This window comes from Myxocyprinus asiaticus, chromosome 12 (assembly GCF_019703515.2).
Source record: "Myxocyprinus asiaticus isolate MX2 ecotype Aquarium Trade chromosome 12, UBuf_Myxa_2, whole genome shotgun sequence".
Classification (NCBI taxonomy): Eukaryota; Metazoa; Chordata; class Actinopteri; order Cypriniformes; family Catostomidae; genus Myxocyprinus; species Myxocyprinus asiaticus.
Genome location: NC_059355.1, coordinates 24,958,441 through 24,982,203, shown reverse-complemented (window position 1 = coordinate 24,982,203; position 23,763 = coordinate 24,958,441). Strand labels below are relative to the sequence as shown.

The following is a 23,763-nucleotide window of genomic DNA, read 5'->3' as shown; positions in this document are numbered from 1 at the left end:
TTTTAAAAGCAATATAGATAGAGACATATGCATTTCACTGCATCTCTTGGAAAGAACAGCATTTATCTGTTAAGGCCAACCAAACATTTGCATGGAGAATCCTCTGTGACAGCAGGCCTGAACAGGCATTTGGGATGACCTCAAAGAATGAACACAGCATGGACTTGCCAGAAGGCACAGGGCAGCCTCTCCTCTTAGACTTAGTTGCAGTTTCAATAAGCTCAGATAACACTCAAGAATGTAATGGGTCAGTGCATCTTGCAGAACCATGGACTTTAGAGTAGGTTGATTTTGCATCCTGGTCTCATAGTGAAAACGTGACTCTATATAAATTTTTGCAAAACCTGTTATACGTGTCTCCAGTTTCAATTCCCTGCAGTTTCCAGGTGAAATGTGAAACACTAGAGGTGCTTCAACAACTGTGTGTTCTATTCACTGTCACTCAAATCATGACTTTAATAGCTGATTTTGAATTTATAAATACGTATTTTTCTCTCTATTACTCAGAACCTGCTATTTTATGATATCGACACTCTTTTACTCAAACTCATCTTTTGAAAAACAATACATTTTAATGCTTGTATTACAGACCCACCTACATTCACCGATCAGCCACAACATTAAAACCACCTGCCTAATATTGTGTAGGTCCCCCTCGTGCCACCAAAACAGCACCAACCCGCTTCTCAGAATAGCATTCTAAGGTGCTAAACTTCTCACCACAATTGTACAGAGCAGTTATCTGAGTTACCGCAGACTTTGTCAGTTCAAACCAGTCTGGCCATTCTCTGTTGACCTCTCTCATCAACAAGGCAGTTACGTCTGCAGAACTGCCGCTCACTGGATGTTTTTTGTTTTTGGCACCATTCGGAGTAAATTCTAGAGACTGTTGTGTGTGAAAATTCCAGGAGATCAGCAGTTACAGTAATACTCAACCCATCTGGCACCAACAATCATCCATGCGATTATCTTATCAGCCAATCATGTGGCAGCAGTGCAGTGCATAATATCATGCTGATACAGGTCAGGAGCTTTAGTTAATGTTCACATCAACCATCAGAATGGGGAAAAATGTGATCTCAGTAATTTGGAGCATGGCAAGATTGTTGGTGCCAGCCATGAACTCAAACTGACATGTGACATTACAGAGTCACAGAAATGGCACAATATCACGTGGTTGCTTCAGAAATTGTTGTTTTTAGGTTTAGGCATTGATAAGGTAAGATGTTTTTTTTTAACGTCTCATATATAATTTAAAACACTAATGGTTAGGTTTAGGCACTGATAAGGTAAGCATGTCTTTTTTAACATCTCATAAAAATTTAAAACACTAATGGTTAGGTTTAGGCATTGATAAGGTAAGGATGTCTTTTTTAACATCTCATATATAATTTAAAACACTAATGGATATGTTTATGCGTTGATTTGGTAAGGATATCTTTTTTAAATGTCTCATTTAAATGTCTCCTTTATAACACTATTGGTTAGGTTCAGCAAATGTTTTAGGTTAGGGGGTATGTTTTAAATTTTTTTTTAAATCTAAAATTCCCCTTAAAGGGATAGTTCATCCAAAAATGAAAATTCTCTCATTATTTACTCACCCTCATGATATCCCAGGTATGTATGACTTTCTTCATCGATATGACTCCAACGGTTAAATTAATGTCTTCTAAAGTGACACGATCGCTTTTGTTGTGAAAAAAGATAAATATTTAAGTACTTTTTAACTATAATCCAATGCTTCACGAGAGGGTGGGGTCCAAGTGGTCTCTCGTTGTAGGAATTCGCATTGCCATGATACAGACGTAATCTCACGTTCTCCACTTGGTTGAGACATCCAGGATAAGCAAACAAATGCACCATTGTGAGTAAAGAAACAGAGGTTTTGGGAAATAAAAGTCTGTGAGGTACTGTGATGTGTGTTATAGTGCTGCTATGTTCCTATACATAATCATTGGTAGTTTTCGCAAATCTAAACACATCCATTTGTTCTTTTAAATAAAAAGAAAAAAATAAGAAATGATATTCTGCAAAATGAAAATGAAGCCATTCAGATTTTTTTGCATTGTGACATTATGACAATTAAGCACATTTTCAACTGTAATATTTTTTACATTTAAATCAACATTTATTAAAGGCAATACAACAACTACTACTCCTATGTATAACTATGAACAATTTAAATAAAATATTTTCTTTAATGACAAATGAGAATGGGAATTTTTTGCATTAATTTAATGAGAATTGGGGAAAAATGTGCCTACTTGTTATCAATGCAAAAAATCTGATCTCCAAAAATGCCTTTTTTTTTCTTTTTTTTTTATATAGTTTATTTTATATATATATATATATATATATATATATATATATATACATGCATACACTGGCGGCCAAAAGTTTGGAATAATGTACAGATTTTGCTCTTATGGAAATAAATTGGTACTTTTATTCACCAAAGTGGCATTCAACTGATCACAATGTATAGTCAGGACATTAATAATGTGAAAAATGACCATTACAATTTGAAAAAAAAAAAAAAAAAAAACTACTTAAAACTACTTCAAAGAGTTCTCATCAAAAAATCCTCCACGTGCAGCAATGACAGCTTTGTAGATCCTTGGCATTCTAGCAGTCAGTTTGTCCAGATACTCAGGTGACATTTCACCCCATGCTTCCTGTTGCACTTGCCATAGATGTGGCTGTCTTGTCAGGCACTTCTCACACACCTTACAGTCTAGCTCAGGGGTCGGCAACCTATGGCATGCATGCCAGCACTGGCACACGGAGGGGTAATCATTGGCACTTCAGCATCTGCGATTTCGCACCTGCATTCCAATCTACATCTTGATGTAATCCTTCTCATGATCATGCAGCATGTTTTCATGAGCTGAATAGGAGGCTTAACAAAAAGTTAAAATTAACGAGACTGCAGTATACCTAAAAGACTCTTGCAGTGCGTGCAAGCCATTCACGCATCACGAGCCGACAGCTCGGCACAGCCATTGACAAGGAAAATAAAGAAATGGCACTCCACGTCAAAAAGGTTGCCAACTCCTGGTCTAGCTGATCCCACAAAAGCTCAACAGGGTTAAGATCCATAACACTCTTTTACAATTATCTGTTGTCCAGTGTCTGTTTCTTTGCCCACTCTAACCTTTTCTTTTTGTTTTTCTGTTTCAAAAGTGGCATATTCTTTGCAATTCTTCCCATAAGGCCTGCACACCTGAGTCTTCTCTTTACTGTTGTACATGAAACTGGTGTTGAGCAGATAGAATTCAATGAAGCTGTCAGCTGAGGTCATGTGAGGCATCTATTTCTCAAACTAGAGACTCTGATGTACTTATACTCTTTAGTTGTACATCTGGCCTTCCACATCTCTTTCTGTCCTTGATAGAGCCAGTTGTCCTTTGAAGACTGTAGTGTACACCTTTATATGAAATTGTATAGCCTTCATTCCTCAAAACAATGATTGACTGACAAGTTTCTAGAGAAAACCGTTTCATTTTTGCCATTTTTTACCTAATATTGACCTTAAGATATGCCAGTCTATTGCATACTGTGGCAACTCAAAAACAATGTTAAGCTTCATTTAACAAACCAAATAGCTTTCAACTGTGTTCAATATAATGGCAAATTATTTTCTAGTACCAAATTAGCAATTTAGCATGATTACTCAAGGATAAGGTGTTGGAGTGATGGCTGCTGGAAATGGGGCCTGTCTAAATTTGATCAAAAATGACATTTTTCAAATAGTGATGATACTGTTTTTCACATCAGTAATGTCCTGACTATACTTTGTGATCAGTTGAATGCCACTTTGGTGAATTAAAGTACCAATTTCCTTCCGAAACAGCAAAATCTGTACATTATTCCAAATTTGACCGCCAGTGTACGTGTATATATATATACACACACACAGGTGCTGGTCATATAATTAGAATATCATCAAAAAGTTGATTTATTTCACTAATTCCATTCAAAAAGTGAAACTTGTATATTATTTTAATTCATTACACACAGACTGATATATTTCAAATGTTTATTTCTTTTAATTTTGATGATTATAACTGACAACTAAGGAAAATCCCAAATTCAGTATCTCAGAAAATTAGAATATTACTTAAGACCAATACAAAGAAAGGATTTTTAGAAATCTTGGCCAACTGAAAAGTATGAACATGAAAAGTATGAGCATGTACAGCACTCGATACTTAGTTGGGGCTCCTTTTGCCTGAATTACTGCAGCAATGCGGCGTGGCATGGAGTCGATCAGTCTGTGGCACTGCTCAGGTGTTATGAGAGCCCAGGTTGCTCTGATAGTGGCCTTCAGCTCTTCTGCATTGTTGGGTCTGGCATGTCGCATCTTCCTCTTCACAATACCCCATAGATTTTCTATGGGGTTAAGGTCAGGCGAGTTTGCTGGCCAATTAAGAACAGGGATACCATGGTCCTTAAACCAGATACTGGTTGCTTTGGCACTGTGTGCAGGTGCCAAGTCCTGCTGGAAAATGAAATCTGCATCTCCATAAAGTTGGTCCGCAGCAGGAAGCATGAAGTGCTCTAAAACTTCCTGGTATACGGCTGCGTTGACCTTGGACCTCAGAAAACACAGTGGACCAACACCAGCAGATGACATGGCACCCCAAACCATCACTGACTGTGGAAACTTTACACTGGACCTCAAGCAACATGGATTGTGTGCCTCTCCTCTCTTCCTCCAGACTCTGGGACCCTGATTTCCAAAGGAAATGCAAAATTTACTTTCATCAGAGAACATAACTTTGGACCACTCAGCAGCAGTCCAGTCCTTTTTGTCTTTAGCCCAGGCGAGACGCTTCAGACGCTGTCTGTTGTTCAAGAGTGGCTTGACACAAGGAATGCGACAGCTGAAACCCATGTCTTGCATACGTCTGTGCGTAGTGGTTCTCCCCCACATTTTTGAATGGGTTTTGTTTCACAATCCTCTCCAGGGTGCAGTTATCCCTATTGCTTGTACACTTTTTCTACCACATCTTTTCCTTCCCTTCGCCTCTCTATTAATGTGCTTGGACACAGAGCTCTGTGAACAGCCAGCCTCTTTTGCAATTACCTTTTGTGTCTTGCCCTCCTTGTGCAACGTGTCAATGGTCATCTTTTGGACAACTGTCAAGTCAGCAGTCTTCCCCATGATTGTGTAGCATACAGAACTAGACTGAGAGACCATTTAAAGGCCTTTGCAGGTGTTTTGAGTTAATTAGCTGATTAAAGTGTGGCACCAGGTGTCTTCAATATTGAACCTTTTCACAATATTCTAATTTTCTGAGATACTGAATTTGGGATTTTCCTTAGTTGTCAGTTATAATCATCAAAATTAAAAGAAATAAACATTTGAAATATATCAGTCTGTGTGTAATGAATGAATATAATATACAAGTGTCACTTTTTGAATGGAATTAGTGAAATAAATCAACTTTTTGAAGATATTCTAATTATATGACCAGCACCTGTATATATATATATATATATATATATATATATATATATATATATATATATATATATATATATATATATACATATTATACAGTACTGTGCAAACATTTTAGGCACTTGTGAAAAATGTTGCATAGTGAGGATGTCTTCAAAAATAATGCCATAAATAGTTTTCATTTATCAATTAATGTCATACAAAGTCCAGTAAACATAAAAAATCTACATCAATATCTGCCTTTAAAACAGCACCAATTCTCCTAGGTACACCTGGACACAGTTTTTCTTGGTTGTTGGCAGATAGGATGTTCCAAGCTTCTTGGAGAATTCGCCACAGTTCTTCTATCTATTTAGGCTGTCTCAATTGCTTCTGTCTCTTCATGTAATCCCAGACTGACTCAATGTTCAGTGGGGGGCTTTGTGGGGGACATGACATCTGATGCAGGGCTCCCTCTTCTTCTATTCAAATCTTTTCTATTTGCAAAAGTAATGTTTGGGAGTCTAACATTTATATTTCCTATTGACACACTAAAGCTGAAGATATAAATAACCATCTTAAGACAAATGCTTTTGTGAAACATCTTATGTGCCTAAGACTTTTGCACAGTACTGTATATATATATATATATATATATATATAAATACTGTATTGAAATACATCCCAAACATGTTTTTGACCGGTTTTGTGAGATTCAGCCAGTTAGTGCAAGGTTCCAGCTAGTGCACAATGTGTTTCTCTAGCTGTCTGCTGGGTAGACATACAGTATGTAGCCAAATGCATTAGTTGTGCTCTAAATCTTGGTATTGCACAAGTAATATTTCAGAAAGTGAATTTCTTGGTAGTGTACTGGTACAAAAAATACAAAAAACACTGCATTATACATTGTGCAACCTGATGGGTTTCAGTTGCGTCTTTCAGTCCCTTTAGGTAGTTTATAATAAGTAATGAAGTGGGGGAGAACTGCAGTCACTTCAGATAAATTATGTCCTTTTGCAGTTTGTGGCTTTTCTTGGTATGATGACGTAGAATATCCTAAGATATAAATAATATTTAATGAACTTTGAAATTTGTAATCAGTCCATTCGAATAAAGATCACTGAGCTGGTCATAAAAAACACACATAGGAAATGTCCCTTCAAAAGGATTTAACTGACATTCCCCCTAAAAATCTAATAAAAAGTCGTTCCATAGTTTAATTAGATTAGGTCAGTTTTATCACCGAGTCAGCAGTTAAAGCACAACACAATAACTCCCTATAAATAATTAAGCAGCTTCATCGAGCTTGTGAGACCCACATGATTAAAATACCCTCGGTGATATAGGAAAGACACTATAGAGGGGGAAAGATTTATCATAGAGATTTTTAGAGATTTCTTGATGCAGAGTTCCATGTTGTTTTATAGCTGAGGTGACCACTGACATTTGTGTAAACATCTTCTGTACATGCCTGGAGCTGCACTGGCACAAAGCCCAGCAGTTAAGCTTTTCTTTTTGGACTCCACTTTTGTGCTTGAGTGCAGATTTCCCGCTGGAGCACAGCCCTTGTGTGAAACTATTTTGTAGAGGGAAGTGTGTTCTAACCTCAGATTGAACAGCTAAATGACGTGTTGTTTGCAATTTCAGCTGAACTAGGTGTTCGAGGAACTAATATTACAAAGAAAAAACGTAGTACACTAAGAGAAAGATGTTTTGATAGCACAGAGAGTTCTGAGAAGACGAGGCTTTTAAAAGTACACACTAGAGTCCAAAATGTTCTTTTTGCCACAACTGCCAATGTTTTGCAGTGAACTGAGAAATTTACCAGCCAAGATACTGTTTTTCGCTTAAGTTTTACTACAATCATTTTCTCCCTATGATAATGTCGGGATAATTTAGCAATTTTCCTTTCGAATAACACTCATCGAGCACTTTATTAGGTACACCTACATATTCATGCGATTATCTAATCAGCCATTCGTACGGCAGTAGTGCAATGTATAAAATCATGCAGATACAGGTCAGGAGTAGGGATGTGCGCTACGATTAATTTGACTGTCGTATAAAACGGAAGTTTTGTAAACGACTAGTCGACTAGTCCAAAGAGAAACCAACCTGCAGAAAAAAATAAAATAAAATGTTTTTACGCGACCCATTTAAAATACTTTATCTATTCCAAATCCGATGCTAAATTCCACTGAAAAGGGGCATTTATCTGCGACGTGCTCGCCTTGAATTATGATCATTGTACATTAAATATAGAACATGACACGCATTCACCTTTAGCGAATACAGGTTTATTTATTGAAAACAATTGAATGAATAGTGCAGGATCAAAAGAACAACCCTAAAAGCCTGTTCTAAACGGAAATCACAAAGTAAACGTTACTTAACATATTAAAACAGTCAGGACATTGCTGAAATCAATTAACAGGTAGACTAAGCCAAATCAATGAGAGAGAAAAAAATGCGCTGAAATGTTGCACGTATTTCAGGACGTGCAGTCATGCATTAACCATTGATCTAATATGACAGCTGTTCGGTAAAGAATGTCAACCAAAAACAGTTACGATGTAAAAAAATTAATAAAATAGTTATAAGACAGAAAAAATAGGCCTGTGATGTAGCCTACAATAAACCTAATGTATTCTAAACATCACGTGCACACAGAATAACAGACAGTTTAACCTGTTAAGCAGTCGGCACCTCGTTGAAAATAGCCTTCTTAATCAACAGATTAAAAAAAATTGCATACCTAGTCTAAAACAGTTATTTTCTAGGCTACTTACTCAAAAGCATACATTTTTTGATGAGTCAAATGAACACGTCGACATGGTCCGGTGAAAGACGGGACTTGACTCACCTGAGGCAGCTATCTTGCGCTTGAAAAAGCCCATTCAGCGGAAAAATAACATCCAAGCATGCACAGATGTAAAGAAGACTCAAATGTGAAAACATCCTTAGGGACTTTCAAACATTTGGAAAGCCGATTCCCGCACCACCACCGAAGTGACTTCATAACTACTTTGCCAAGTTAACTTGTCTAGCGAGAGGGCATTTTCCTGCGCGCCATGAGAGAGAGGGAAGAAGCACGCGCAGCCTGAGGTGAAATTACACTCTGTATCTGCTCCAGATATCCTCTTTTTTAAATAATAATTGTATTATTAATTCTATTTAAAATATGTAACATTAATATGACAGAAATTTAAGTGCAGCCTCTGTAAAAATATACAGCCAAACGTAAATGTGTAAAAATGATGATCAGTTTAATGGGGGGGGAAACATTAACCGACTAATAATTCCAGTGTCGACTAGCAGCATCAGAACCGTTTAGTCGACTATTCGACTAGTCTCGTACATCCCTAGTCAGGAGCATCAATTAATGTTCACAACAGCCATCAGAATGGGATAAAATGGGATCTCAGTGATTTGGACCGTGGTACAATTGTTGGTGCCAGACGGGCTGGTTTGAGTATTTCTGTAACTGCAGATCTCCTGGGATTTTCACGGACAACAGTATTTAGAGTGTAAAGAGAATGGTGCGAAAAACAAAAAAAATCCAGTGAGCGGCAGTTCTGCAGACAGAAATGCCTTGTTGATGAGGGAGGTCGATGGAGAATGGCCAGACTGATTTGAGCTGACAGAAAGACTACAGTAACTCAGGTAACACCTCTATACAACTGCAGTGAGCAGAATAGTACCACAACATGTTAAACCTTGGCGGATGGGCTACAACAGCAGAACACCATGTTGGGAACTTTATTAGGACCATAGTGTTCCTAATAAAGTGCTCAGTGAGTGTATAAAACACATTATTCCAATTTCTTAATAAGTTATTGGCCAGCTTCCGAGTTGACTTTTTTCTCTCCAAATCCACTTTTTACTTGCATTTGGCTTTTGCTGAATGCTAATTTTGGACCTTGGCATACACATGTTCTTGCTGTCGTTTTCTGTTTTATGATTGTGTAAGGGATGGAATGGCTTGTTAAGGAACAGATACCTTCATGAAGGACGTCTCGGAGTGTTACTCTCTCTCTGGAAATGGCGATGTCTTTTACCTTTGCCTTGGCCTCAAGAAAAGTTACACTTCTCAAGTCATTCTTCTCTATCCGCAGTGAGGGATAGCCTGAAATCACACATGTATACCACATTAAAAAAAATATAACAACTCACATTAGAACTAATTAAAAGCCTGTCTAATGACAGGAAAATCAAAACAATGTACTGTCAGGTAAAGACAGCGGTTTGCAGAGTTATTTAAACAACTGGAAGTATGTTAACACTTCATTAATGGAGTAAAACCGCAGCTTTGCCAAAGGCAAACAGTGCAGTGTCAGTCTTGCACAATATGTTTTGGTGTGTAACTGATTTTATCTCACAGTTATACAGAGCCAATTGTATTAATTGTTTACAGAAAACGCAGTGCTTTATTCCGTCATTTAGCCATAGTGTACATTAAAATACACAAGCCACTCCAAAAGACAATGTCAAAACGTACTATGAGTACATAAATATAAGTACGTAAGGCCTGTTTAGTTCACTTGTTTATCCAGATAAAAACATTCTGTACCGCTTGTGTCAATATGTGAGTGCTGAAGGCATGTGACAGTCTGCCATGTGTTTGGTTTTTATTTTTACGTTTCTCACAGCTCAAAAACAGCCATGTGTCATTGGTAAAGATTTTACTTCTAATCAGTGAAGTCAAATATTTCATATTTAGAATAACTGCACTGGGATCCTTTACTGTTTTGTATAATTTCTCTTTTCTGTTCCAGACACTGTCAGCATGACAAGACAATGTCAGTATGTCCTCCGTTTGTCGTACGCAATTGTTGATGCTTCTAAAATATAGGTTAATAAATAATAATTATAGAACGATAAAGTTGATATTATATTATTGTTAATAGAACATTGTGTGATATTCCTCAAATATTTAACTTACATAGTATTTGTATGCAAGTATTTCTTACATAGCTGCCCAGTGGTAACCTTTAATCGATGGGAAAATAATCAGCGATTATATTTAAATGAATTCATTTTAGTAGGTGAGGGATAAAATGAAAATGTGTATTAACTTTTTACTGACAATTCAACTAGCCAGTGTTCTGTTGTTGGAAGAGGCAGGGAGCCGATTTATATGGACTCAATTTTTCTGTTTACAGTAAATGTGCATGATGCTGCCCCCAAGTGGCTATTTTTTTGGTAACGTCACAAAATAACTAAGATCTGTAATTTATATGTCTCTGACTTTTGTGAGAGAATTTACATTATATTGAAATACAACATTAAACAGTACTTGTAATATGTTTGATATGCAAAAAGTCATGTCCCTGTGCAGGTTAGGAAGGTCTTTTACAAAAGTACTTTGTGATTTTTTTTTTCTTTCTCATTTCAATGTAACACATCGGGTGTTTTTCCTCACACAAAACAATTAAACACAAAATGACTGGCTAATTTTCAACCAACCTGTGTGTCATCTGAGACACACAAGGAATGTCAATGATTGTTGTATATTATTTGTATTTACAACACATCTTCCTTAACGCCCACATCCATAAAAAAGACATTTCAAGCTAAGCATTAAAGAGATAGTTCACCCAATTTTTTTTTAATTGTCATCATTTACTCACCCTTGTGTTGTTCCAAACCTGTATGCCTGAATTTCTTCCATGGAACACAAAACAAGATGTAAGGCAGAATGGTAGGGACTTCCGGTCTCAGTCCCCTTTCATGTGATTTTTTTTTTCCCCCCATAAATGAAAGTGAATGCTGACTGAGGCCTACAGTCTCCTTCTGCATACCATACAAGAAAGTAAGTCATACAATTTTGGGTCAGCATGAGGGTAAGTAAATGGTGACAGAATGTTTATTTTTTTCATGAACTATCCCTTTAACTACAGATCTTAATCCTGCATGAATCAGTACATGATACAACAGATGTTCTATGTTAAAGGAATGTTCCAGATTAATTTCAATCAACAGCATTTGTGGCATAATATTGATCACCACAAAAATTTGTATTTTTTTTTGAAGCAAAAATCTGGGTTCCAGTGAGGCACTTATAATGGAAATGTATGGGGGCCAATTTCTGAACATTAAAATGTTCACTTTTTTAAAAGCATAGCCACAAAACATAAACAATATGTGTGTAAACATGATTTGTAGTGTGATAAAATCACTTACTAACCTTTTCTGTTTAAAGTTATAGGCAATTTTACAATTTTGTTGCCATGACGATGTAGTCAACAAACCCTAAAATGACTGTATAAATTACAATTTAAACAAATTTATAGCTCAAATAATACACAAGTTTTAACAGAAGAATTAATGTAAGTGCTTTTTATAAAATTACAAGCTTCACATTTCTGTCTTTAAACCCTCCAAAAATTGGCCCAATTCACTTCCATTTTAAGTGCCTCTCTGTAACCTCGATTATTTTTATTTTTTTTTAAATGAAAAGAAGGGATGAGGCTAAATATATTTTTTGTGGTAATCAACATTACGTCACAAATGCTGTCGATTGAGCTTAACTTGCATTGAACCCGCAATATTCCTTTAATAATTGTAATTGTAGACAACTATTCCCATCTGAGTAGTGCTTAATTTGTGAAACCAGCAAAAATGTAATATAAACAGATTCATACTCAGTCTAATACTTTACTAACAAGCAATCGCAAAAAACATGATTGTTTAAATAATAATAATAAATGAATTCATCATAGCTCTGTCCAGTTCCCCTTGATGTTGAATGAAGTACACAGCATTTAATAATAGTGTGTCATTTTGCAGTGTACCCTACTGTAATACACTCTGAACCAATGAACAAGTAGAGTGACGATCCATAACAACAAAACTATGATGATGGTGATGAAGAAAACAGGATGTTAGTGAAAGAGATTGAGATTCATGAAGTCACGATTCCCTGTTGCTCTCTCTATCTGCTACACAGCAGCAGAACTTACTTTTGGTTTCGTGCGAGGGGGCACCAGGGTGGGGGAAGGAGGTGCCCGCAAGCTGGAGCATGGGTGCAGAGCCAGTTTGAACATCTGATGGAGGAACAAATGGGTGGAGAGAGGACAAAGTGAGAGAGACAAAGGATGAGGGAGAGAGAGGTATATGAAGGATGGATAATCATGGCAGGTAGATGGTGCCTGAGCTATCCCACACACGAGCAAGAGCGACTCGGAAACAGCTAGCATAAGCATGAAACACAGTGCACCAAGCATGTATGACCACTAGGAGGCGATGCACACACAACAGAGGTTCCAAGGGAAAGGGTTGGCATGATAGTTAACCCCTACTGGTAGATGCCATAAATACACCATTCCAAGGGCTAAAGAGCATCTGTGTATTTTTCTTTCTGCAAGCAGTTTCTAAGTTGCAAATCATAATTGTATTATTGTAGCTGTTTTGCCAGTGGCCATTATTGGAGGGCTCTTATAGGCGTGAAATGGACTTATTTTTCAGAGTCAGCTATTATAAGCAATTTGTAGGTTAATTTCACCTAAAAGTATATCTATTCGAGTGGCATGTCCAGCCCAACACAACAACATTGGCTTGACTAATGGTGTGAATTTGATGCTACAATCAATGGTTGAGGATTCTGGAATGTGTTTGAAAACAGAATTATTTTTCAGCAATTTTGTTTGGTGAAGCTAGTGGTGCAGAAATTACACACTTCAGCTTTAATGCATCAAAAACACAGTCACTAGAGAAGGGTTTGGGAATGTACATGTTTTTGTAATGCCATCAGCCAATATGTGTTATCAGGATGTGATTTTCCTTCAGTTTCTGAGTGATTAGACGCATCCTCAAAGCTCAGATGACTGGCTCAAAAAGGTATTCTTTAAGGGAGGCATCCACACATACACTTCAGGTTGGCAGGATATTTATATGTATAAAACTCATGGGATCATCTGGCAAAATTTCACTAATGGTTTAAATGATGTTATCAAACCCTCTTTCAGCTCTGCCTGAAAATAGAAAAAGAAAAGGCTCTAATTTTAGCCCAATCAGGCCATTTGAGGAAAAGGGCAAATACACCCATTACGAAAACAGTGAAAATGATTTAAAAGATTGGAAACTTCCTGTTGATTCTATCTTATTAAAGAAGGATTGAGTAAATACTGGGAGACTTGCATATGACTTTTTTACTCAAAAAAAGTCCATATGACACAAGGCCTAATGGAATATTTGAACGAAGGATGTCAGCTGAGGAAGTGTTAAATACATTTCGCATATCACCTGTGTCTTTCGGAGCACACGCACAATGCCAAGGCCAATTGTGGACCGATTAACATGTATACATGCTGTATGAAGCCGAGCTAGGTCTGTTAGTCCAACTTCGCAAAACAAATAATAAAAAAAAATAATAATAATAATAAATACATATATATATATATATATATATATATATATATATATATATATATATATATATATATTTGTTTGTAGTGCTACTAAAGCATTTCAATTACATTATAGAAACACAAATTATTGCTTTAGTCTGACTGAAATCAAACTTTTTAAAGTGCATGTAAAAGTACTGAGTGTGTTCTAAGGCACATGTAAAAAGCAGACTATCCTCATGTCTACCAGCAACACTCACATCTGCGACAACTTCTTGTACACACTACTTTGATCACACAAAAACCAGAGATATTGCTGTACCAAATTTAAAAACAAAAGTGTGGAGCGGGAGATGGGAATGCACACACTTGTTTATTCCAACCTTCTGATTCCAGTTTAGCTAATTTGATCATTCATTCCTCATTTTCTAATTTAACAAAGGAATGCACATCTGGTGTGAATGGGAGATGACAAGAGGCAGCCAGAGGTGTGACACTTACAACAATTTAAAGTGTTGCTCCTAAAACTAAAGGAAGCAAAGTAGCCTGGTGCCATTTATCTGCTTTTACAGCAACTTTTTTAATGCAGGTTAGTGCTCCAAATTAAAGGTTTAGTTCAACCAAAACTCATAATTTACTCACCCTGATGTCATTCCAAACCCAAATGATAGATTTTCTTCCATTAAAACACAAAATGAGAATGTTCACACTGCTCTTTTCCATACAATGAAAACAGACATTGACCAAGCCTAAAAGCAAAAGCCAAAAAGGACAAAGCACCATAAAAGTTGTTGTTTCATATTTTGGTTGTTACACTTAAACAGTGACTTAAATTCTGGTCTGATCTGTGAAATTCTTCACAAAAAGCTAACATATGGCTTTAGAAGACTTTGAATTAGGGCTGCAACGGTACATGTATCCGCGCGAACCGAACGGATGTAGGGCCTTCGGTACGGTACACGCAATCACACAAATGATTAAATATCTTAGCATGCGTGAAATCAATATTAAAACAACATATAATGAACAACACAAACCGCGTAGAACTAAAATGAAAAAAAGATTGCGGAACAACATGGGACCGTACGGAATAAAAACTTAACAGTACAGAGCGAATCACAGTACACTAGAAACTGCGGATCAGATAAATGCATGTGAAGTGCAATGTGCACACTGCCCCGGCGGCTTTCACTTTCGCGGGCTGTCTCTGCTTTTATATCCGTGTCTCCCGCTGAACGCGCTTGGATGTGATATACAAAATCAAGCCCGGGCCTGGGACAAAAGGTTCAGTTGTCCCCACTTATCGGCGGCCCTGCTCAGGAAGCACATCTAACATGATGACTCATTTGTGGCGACAATATCCGCATGTGTCTCTTGGGCTTACGCGAGCAAAGCATAAACGGCCTGTGCAAGTTAGTCTCGCCATGGCATTCAAGCAGCCTCTCACTGCAAGCTCAGACAGGGTTAAAGCGATAACAAATGGCATAGGAGTATTTATTGCTGCAGATATGCGACCATAGTCATCGAGAACACAGGATTTAAGCATCTGCTTAACGTGCTTCAGTCCCGTTATAAAGTTCCTACAAGAACACATCTCAGCAATTCTGTAGTGCCCGCTCTACATAAACAAGCATGCGCTGTAATTGTCCTGCAGGGGACATTGTCAACGCTAACAGATCCACCCTCTCCTCTGATAATGTGGATATTCTGCACCCCCCCCCCAAAAAAAATTGAGTGATAAGTAAAAGTAGTGAGCTGAAAGGCAAAAGACACAGAAATTTGCACTGCTAATAATTGTTAAAATTATTATAATTGTACTTTTTCCCTTTAATTATTATTATTATTATTATCATTATTAATTATGTGCATATAAGAGGCTCTTAAAGGTGGAGTAAGAGATTCCTGAGAAAGTCTGTTGATATCTGAACTCAACAGCCAAACAAACACATCCCACCCTTCAGTGCTCCTTCAGAAGCTCCGCCCCCCAAATTCATGCATGCGCAATAGTGTTGTGTGGATCGGCCGATCCACTTTGTTTGTTTTCACATTTACAGAGTCAGGGCTGAGAACAAACACCGGATTTTTTTTCAGCGCACACACACAGAATAGACAGCTAGCGGACTGTGATGACATATTCGTGGAATTTGACAAAATGTGTATTGGATTAAAATGACTTACTCCACCTTTAAGTTTTGTATTGTAATTTCGTTAAAGAAATAGTGCAGTCATGTATAAATGAGCCTTCACAATAAGAATTGTTGGCCAAGAAAGTTTCTTTGTTTTTGCTGCTGTACTGAAACCGTACCGAACCGTGACCCCAAAACCGAGGTACGTACCAAACCGTGAATTTTGTGTACCGTTGCAGCCCTACTTAGAATGTAGCGCATAGACTACTTTTATGGTACTTTTTTCATACTTTTTTGTAGGGATGTGCGAGACTGGTCGACTAAACGATATCAGTGCTGCTAGTCGACACTGGAATTACTAGTCGTTTATTCCACTTTAATCTGTTTAACATTTTTACACATTGACGTCTGGCTTTATATTTTTACAAAGGATGCACTTAAATTACTGTAATGTTAATGTTATATTTTAAATGTAATTAATAATACTATTATTAAAAATAGAGGACATCTGGTGCAGATGTATACAAAGTTTCATTTCACCTCAGGCCACGTGTGCTTCTTCCCTCTCTCACTCGCGGCATGCGCAGAATTTTTTTTTTGTCCTTTTGTAGCTTGGCAGCCCCTGGTCCCTGCTACTTTCATTGCATGGGAAAGAGTTACGCAAGCAATTTTTTTTTTCTCTTGTTGTATTCCAAGAAAGGATGAGTAAAAAAGAATTTTCATTTTTTGGGTGAACTAACTCATTAACTAATAGGGCCATGAGGGACACGGTGTGGTTGTGGCGTCTCTTACTGGTGACAGGTGTAGCGTTGTTGGGGGTGTCTGCCCTCAGGTACTGGGTGGTCTGAGTGGAGGGCTGAGACAGGCCCTGGGAGCTTCCACTGCCACTAATGCTGAAAGAGAGCATACAGACCGAAATGAAATACTTTAGGAATTAAAATGCACCATTCAAGAAATATTTTGTCTTGTCATTTTTGCCTTTTATGTATGCATCTCAGTAACGAAAGACTAAGAAAACATCTCATTTTTATTAACTGAAACAGAAGTGTCTTTCAGCTTTCAAAACTATCATAACCTCTTTTAAAGTATTGCTTTCTTCTTCATCTGATCCTGTTGTAGAGTTTTATCTGACCCTAAACCCCAATGCATTAAAAAGTTAAATGCTGTATAATCGTCCTAATTAAAGCCATTAGTCACACACTCTAAAGGTTAAATACTGACGCCCCTGTACAAAGACTCAAAGCACTAAAGGTTTAACCTGCCTCCTGAAACTCATTGAACCTAATCTACTCTAATGTCAATAACCCATCATTATTATTTATTATTTATTATTATTATTATTAAAGAATTCTAGTCTCTTCTGGTCTACTTCCTGGGCTGTGGAGCAAGAAGTAAATGGGGGATGGAGTCGTCCTGGTTCTGAGGCTGATGTGTTTGAGAAGATAAGTGGAGCTATGTGCTTGAGCTCGTGAATGGCAGCTGATCAGATTTAATCTACAGTACCACCCTTATATAATGACAGTATAACCTTTGTACTGATGAATAATTACATTTTCAGAAAAACACAGTTAAACTACTCTGGTATGGAATTGGCCGAGATTAACCTTTTAAAGATGTTTTTCCCACAAACACAGAACCTTTCTGAACAATGATATTCAAAACAAGACATGGCTACAAGAACCTGGATCGGGGATATAATTAGAGTTTATCAGAACCATTACCAACCCAATCTGCGCTAACCAACATTAATAACAAGGAGATAGTTGGCATACTGAGGACTTGCTAGAACAGTGGCTCTTAAGTGATGTTACAGTGCATCCGGAAAGTATTCACAGCGCTTCACTTTTTCCACATTTTTTTATGTTACAGCCTTATTCCAAAATGGATTAAATTCATTATTTTCCTCAAAATTCTACAAACAATACCCCATAATGACAACGTAAAAGAAGTTTGTTTGAAATCTTTGCAAATTTATCACAAATAAAAAACGAAAAAAATCACATGTACATAAGTATTCACAGCCTTTGCCATGACACTCAAAATTGAGCTCAGGTGCATCCTGTTTCCACTGATCATCCTTGAGATGTTTCTACAACTTGATTGGAGTCCACCTGTGGTAAATTCAGTTGATTGGACATGATTTGGAAAGGCACACACCTGTCTATATAAGGTCCCACAGTTTACAGTGCATGTCAGAGCACAAACCAAGCCATGAAGTCCAAGGAATTGTCTGTAGACCTCCGAGACAGGATTGTATCGAGGCACAGATCTGGGGAAGGGTACAGAAAAATTTCTACAGCATTGAAGGTCCCAGTGAGCACAGTGGCCTCCATCATCCGTAAATGGAAGAAGTTTGGAACCACCAGGACTCTTCCTAGAGCTGGCCGCCTGGCCAAACTGAGCAATCGGGGGAGAAGGGCCTTAGTCATGGAGGTGACCAAGAACCTGATGGTCACTCTGGCAGAGCTCCAGCATTTCTCTGTGGAGAGAGGAGAACCTTCCAGAAGAACAACCATCTCTGCAGCACTCCACCAATCAGGCCTGTATGGTAGAGTGGCCAGACGGAAGCCACTCCTCAGTAAAAGGCACATGACAGCCCGCCTGGAGTTTGCCAAAAGGCACCTGAAGGACTCTCAGACCTTGAGAAACAAAGATTGAACTCTTTGGCCTGAATGGCAAGCGTCATGTCTGGAGGAAACCAGGCACCGCTCATCACCTGGCCAATACCATCCCTACAGTGAAGCATGGTGGTGGCAGCATCATGCTGTGGGGATGTTTTTCAGCAGCAGGAACTGGGAGACTAGTCAGGATCGAGGGAAAGATGAATGCAGCAATGTACAGAGACATCCTTGATGAAAACCTGCTCCAGAGCACTCTGGACCTCAGACTGGGGCGAAGGTTCATCTTCCAACAGGACAACGACCCTAAGCACACAGCCAAGATAATAAAGGAGTGGCTCCGGGACAACTCTGTGAATGTCCTTGAGTGGCCCAGCCAGAGCCCAGACTTGAACCTGATTGAACATCTCTGGAGAGATCTGAAAATGGCTGTGCACCGATGTTCCCCATCCAACCTGATGGAGCTTGAGAGGTCCTGCAAAGAAGAATGGGAGAAACTGCCCAAAAATAGGTGTGCCAAGCTTGTAGCATCATACTCAAAAAGACTTGAGGCTGTAATTGGTGCCAAAGGTGCTTCCACAAAGTATTGAGCAAAGGCTGTGAATACTTATGTGATTTATTTCATTTTTTATTTTTAATAAATTTGCAAAGATTTCAAACAAACTTCTTTCACGTTGTCATTATGGGGTATTGTTTGTAGAATTTTGAGGAAAATAATGAATTTAATCTATTTTGGAATAAGGCTGTAACATAACAAAATGTGGAAAAAGTGAAGCGCTGTGAATACTTTCCGGATGCACTGTACATAATGACCCAGATTTTACATTGGACATCAAGTGTGACCCATAGTTTTGTTCATGGTTGAGGATGAGGGCATTTCATGCAGCCTGTCCATGTTGGCATCTTCCTGATTTGGCTAGCTTTAACCCAGTGAATGAATCTCCAATGTAGAGTTTGTTTGCATATACAGCCTCTGGTGTAAACAATAAAAAATATGGGAGGTGTTTTCTCATCCCTTTTTAAGCCTAGGCCTATTGATTTGATTATTTTAACAATACACAGTTAAATAGTATGTTTCTATCTGCAACCCAATTTTGATCAGTTGAGAATCACTTTATTAGAATGTTTCAGTTTGCATTCTTATTCTAGAGGTAACAAAATGATAATCAAGATAAAGTGCTTCCACACATGCACACACACCTGTCATCTATATCCACTCTCTTCATGCTGTGCAGATGTAGCACAGCAAGGATGATGGCCACCAGAAAGATGACAATGCAGCACACACACACGCTGATGTAGAAAACTCGAGTGGATGTGGTGGGAGCATTTGAACTGCTCGCTAAGGAAAAAAGACAGGACAGAGTTTAAAGAATCTGATAATTTATCTGTACAGAATGACATTCACTAACAAAGTAATTAGATAGATATAGATACTCACAGTCTATTCTCTGTATTGTTGTGTTAGGGAACGGCAGAGTTTTGGGGGGCTCTGGCTGCTCAATTCCTGTGAAGAAGAAACAAAGTAAGGATCAGTGAGGAGCCATGCTATCAACACACATTCATCTTACACCACTGATTGTTAAGCCCCCGGCAAACTTCACACAAAATTGAAGAACGAACTGGTTCATTTTCGAGTTCATTTCGGTGGTTTATAACAGCTCACTAGGGCAACTTTTCAGGAAAACTTCATACCAGCTGCTAAAGACCTTCTTACTGCCACAAAAAAGAAAGCAGAGAGGTGAGAGGTTTACCATCATATGTTGAGGGCTTGTGTATGACACCGGACACAAACACACAGAAAGGTAAAAGTACCCAGACTAGCTAAAAAGGATATGTGGTGAGCAGGGCGGAGTCGAGTGGCCTCTGGGCAGAGCGAGGCCGGAAGATAAATGGTGAATGACTTCCACCTGCACGCTACACCAGCCTCGCGTTCCAGTGAGGGGAGGCGGGAGTATTTAAGGAGAAGAGACAGTGGCAGATGGGAGAGAGATGTACAAAGCTTGTCCGCATGTCTGACTGTCTTTATGATTTGATGCAGCTGGCTGAAAAGCAGTGCATGTTTTTGTTTCTTTATACACTGAAAAGTGTCATTAAATGTCTATGTGTTTGTCAAGCCGGTCCCAGATTTCTCCTTACTGTCTTAACTGTTACAGGATATTTATTGACAAAATATTATGTATTATATGAAAATAGTATGAGAATATATTGATATCAAATCAAAATCAAATCAAATCACTTTATTGTCACACAGCCATATACACAAGTGCAATGGTGTGTGAAATTCTTGGGTGCAGTTCCGATCAACATAGCAGTCGTGACAGTGATGAGACATATACCAATTTACAATAACATCAAATTAACACAACACAATTTAAACATCTGTTATACACATAATTACACTCAACAATATACAAATAATAACATACACTGTACAGTATACAATACGCTGTTTTTGTTTTTGTTTTTTTTGTTTTTTGTTTTTTACTATATAGATACACATTATTCAATAAAAATTAAAAATTAAAATATATAAAAAAAAAAAAGTATATATATATATATATATATATATATATATATATATATATATATATATAGAATGTACAGTATTGTACTGTATTGACATTCAGGCTGTCGGTTGATAGTCAGTTGTTAAGAGAGACATAATATAATAATAATAATATAATTTATGACAGTCCGGTGTGAGATATAAGAGTAAGGGTAATAAAGTGCAGTACTGATGTATATTGATCATGAGAGATCAAGAGTTCAGAAGTCTGATTGCTTGGGGGAAGAAGCTATCATGGAGTCTGCTGGTGCGGGTCCTGATGCTGCGATACCGCCTACCTGATGGTAGCAGTGAGAACAGCCCATGGCTCGGGTGGCTGGAGTCTCTGATGATCCTCCGAGCTTTTTTCACACACCGCCTTGTATATATTTCTTGGAGGGAGGGAAGCTCACCTCCGATGATGTGTTTGGCAGTTCGCACCACCCTTTGCAGTGCTTTGCAGTTGTGGGCGGTGCTATTGCCGTACCAGGCGGAGATACAGCCAGTCAGGATGCTCTCCACAGTGCAGGTGTAGAACCATGTGAGGATGTGGCGGTTCATTCCAAACTTCCTCAGCCGTCTCAGGAAGAAGAGGCGCTGATGAGCCTTCTTCACAATGACTTCAGTGTGGACGGACCATGTGAGTTCCTCAGTGATGTGGACACCCAGGAACTTGAAGCTGCTGACTCTCTCCACTGGTGCTCCATTGATGGTGATGGGACTGTGTTCTCTGTCTTTTCTTCTGAAGTCCACCACAAGCTCCTTTGTCTTACTGATGTTGAGGGAGAGGTTGTGCTCCTGACACCAGTGTGTCAGAGTGTGCACCTCCTCTCTGTAGGCTGTTTCATCATTGTCAGTGATCAGACCTACCACCGTCGTGTCATCAGCAAACTTAATGATGGCGTTGGAGCTATGTGTTGCCACACAGTCATGTGTGTACAAGGAATACAGTAGTGGGCTGAGAACACAGCCCTGTGGGGCTCCAGTGTTGAGGATCAGTGATGAGGAGATGTTGCTGCCTATTCTAACCACCTGGCGTCTGCTTGACAGGAAGTCCAGGATCAAGCTGCACAGCGAGCTGTTTAGGCCCAGAGCCCGGAGTTTCTCATCTAGCTTGGAGGGCACTATGGTGTTGAATGCTGAGCTGTAGTCTACAAACAACATTCTCACATAAGTGTTCTTTTTTTCCAGGTGGGAGAGAGCAGTGTGTATTTTAGATGCAATGGCATCATCAGTGGAGCGGTTGTTGCGGTAAGCAAACTGCAGCGGGTCAAGATTGAGTGGCAAGACAGAGCAGATGTAATCTCTGATTAGTCTCTCAAAACATTTGCTGATGATGGGGGTCAGAGCAACAGGACGCCAGTCATTTAAACAAGTTATTTTTGATTGTTTTGGAACAGGCACAATGGTGGATGTTTTAAAGTATGTGGGGACTACAGACAAAGAGAGGGAAAGGTTGAAAATGTCTGTAAAAACACCAGCCAGCTGGTTCGCGCACACTCTGATGACGCGGCCCGGAATGCCGTCTGGGCCTGCGGCTTTGCAGATATTCACCCGTCGGAAGGATCGGGTTACATCCGCTACAGAGACGGAGAGTGAACCGACCTCTGTAGCTTCAGCCGCGAGAGCTCTCTCCGCGAGGGCAGTGTTATTTCCCTCGAAACGAGCATAAAAAGTATTTAGCTCATCCGGTAGAGAGGCAGCGGTGTTCATGGCGGAGTTTTTATTCCCTTTAAAGTCCGTGATGATGTTAATTCCCTGCTACATGCTTCTAGAGTTGGTGGTGTTAAACTGTCCTTCAGTTTTGTCCCTGTACTGGTGTTTTGCTGTTTTGATAGTTTTTCGGAGGGCATAACTGGCTTGTTTATGCTCCTCCGCGTTCCCGGAATTAAAAGCGGAGGTCCGCACATTAAGTGCCGCGCGAACATCGCTATTGATCCACGGCTTCTGATTCGGATAGATTCGTACAGTTCTGGTCGGAATCACTTCCTCTATGCACGTTCTGATGAAACACATTACGCTATCAGCGTAAAGCTCGATGTCGTCATCAGAGGCGGACCGGAACATCTCCCAGTCCGTGTGATCAAAACAGTCTTGTAGCATAGAGTCTGATTGGTCCGACCAGCACTGGATCGTTCTGAGGGTGGGTGCTTCCTGTTTCAGTTTCTGCCTGTAAGCGGGCAGAAGCAGAATGGAAGAGTGGTCCGATTTGCCAAATGGTGGGCGGGGGAGGGATTTGTAGCCATCCCGGAACGGAGAGTAGCAATGATCCAAAACCCGGTCCCCTCGTGTGTTGAAACTAATGTGCTGGTGATATTTTGGTGCGACTGATTTTAAACTGGCTTTATTAAAGTCCCCGGTCACAATGAACGCGGCCTCAGGGTGCGCGGTTTCTTGCTCACTTATACTCCCATACAGTTCCCATACAGTTCCTCTGTGTCGGCTTGTGGGGGAATGTACACAGCAGTGATAATGACCGCTGTGAATTCCCTCGGTAGCCAGAATGGTCGACACAGAAGCATAAGAAATTCCAGATCAGGAGAACAGAAAGAATTGATGGAATGTACGTTCCTCTGATCACACCAGGATTTGTTGATCATAAAACATACACCACCTCCTCTAGTTTTACCTGAGAGGTCTTTCGCTCTGTCCGCTCGGTGCATGGAGAACCCCGTGG

At 39.0% G+C, this 23,763-nt stretch overlaps 1 protein-coding gene across 2 annotated transcripts in view; it reads right to left on the bottom strand.

The window, feature by feature from the left end:
- Positions 1-23,763, bottom strand: part of LOC127448753 (tyrosine-protein kinase RYK-like) — a 97,853-nt gene that overhangs the window by 24,977 nt on the left and 49,113 nt on the right. The window contains exons 5-9 of one of the 2 annotated variants that reach the window (XM_051711594.1): positions 19,980-20,045; positions 19,739-19,880; positions 16,713-16,813; positions 12,409-12,492; positions 9,447-9,572 (exon numbers count right to left, since the gene is read on the bottom strand). In XM_051711594.1, coding sequence (XP_051567554.1) covers positions 9,447-9,572; positions 12,409-12,492; positions 16,713-16,813; positions 19,739-19,880; positions 19,980-20,045 — 519 coding nt within the window. The remainder of the gene's footprint in view (positions 1-9,446; positions 9,573-12,408; positions 12,493-16,712; positions 16,814-19,738; positions 19,881-19,979; positions 20,046-23,763) is intronic. The other variant, XM_051711595.1, reaches the window with a different exon arrangement.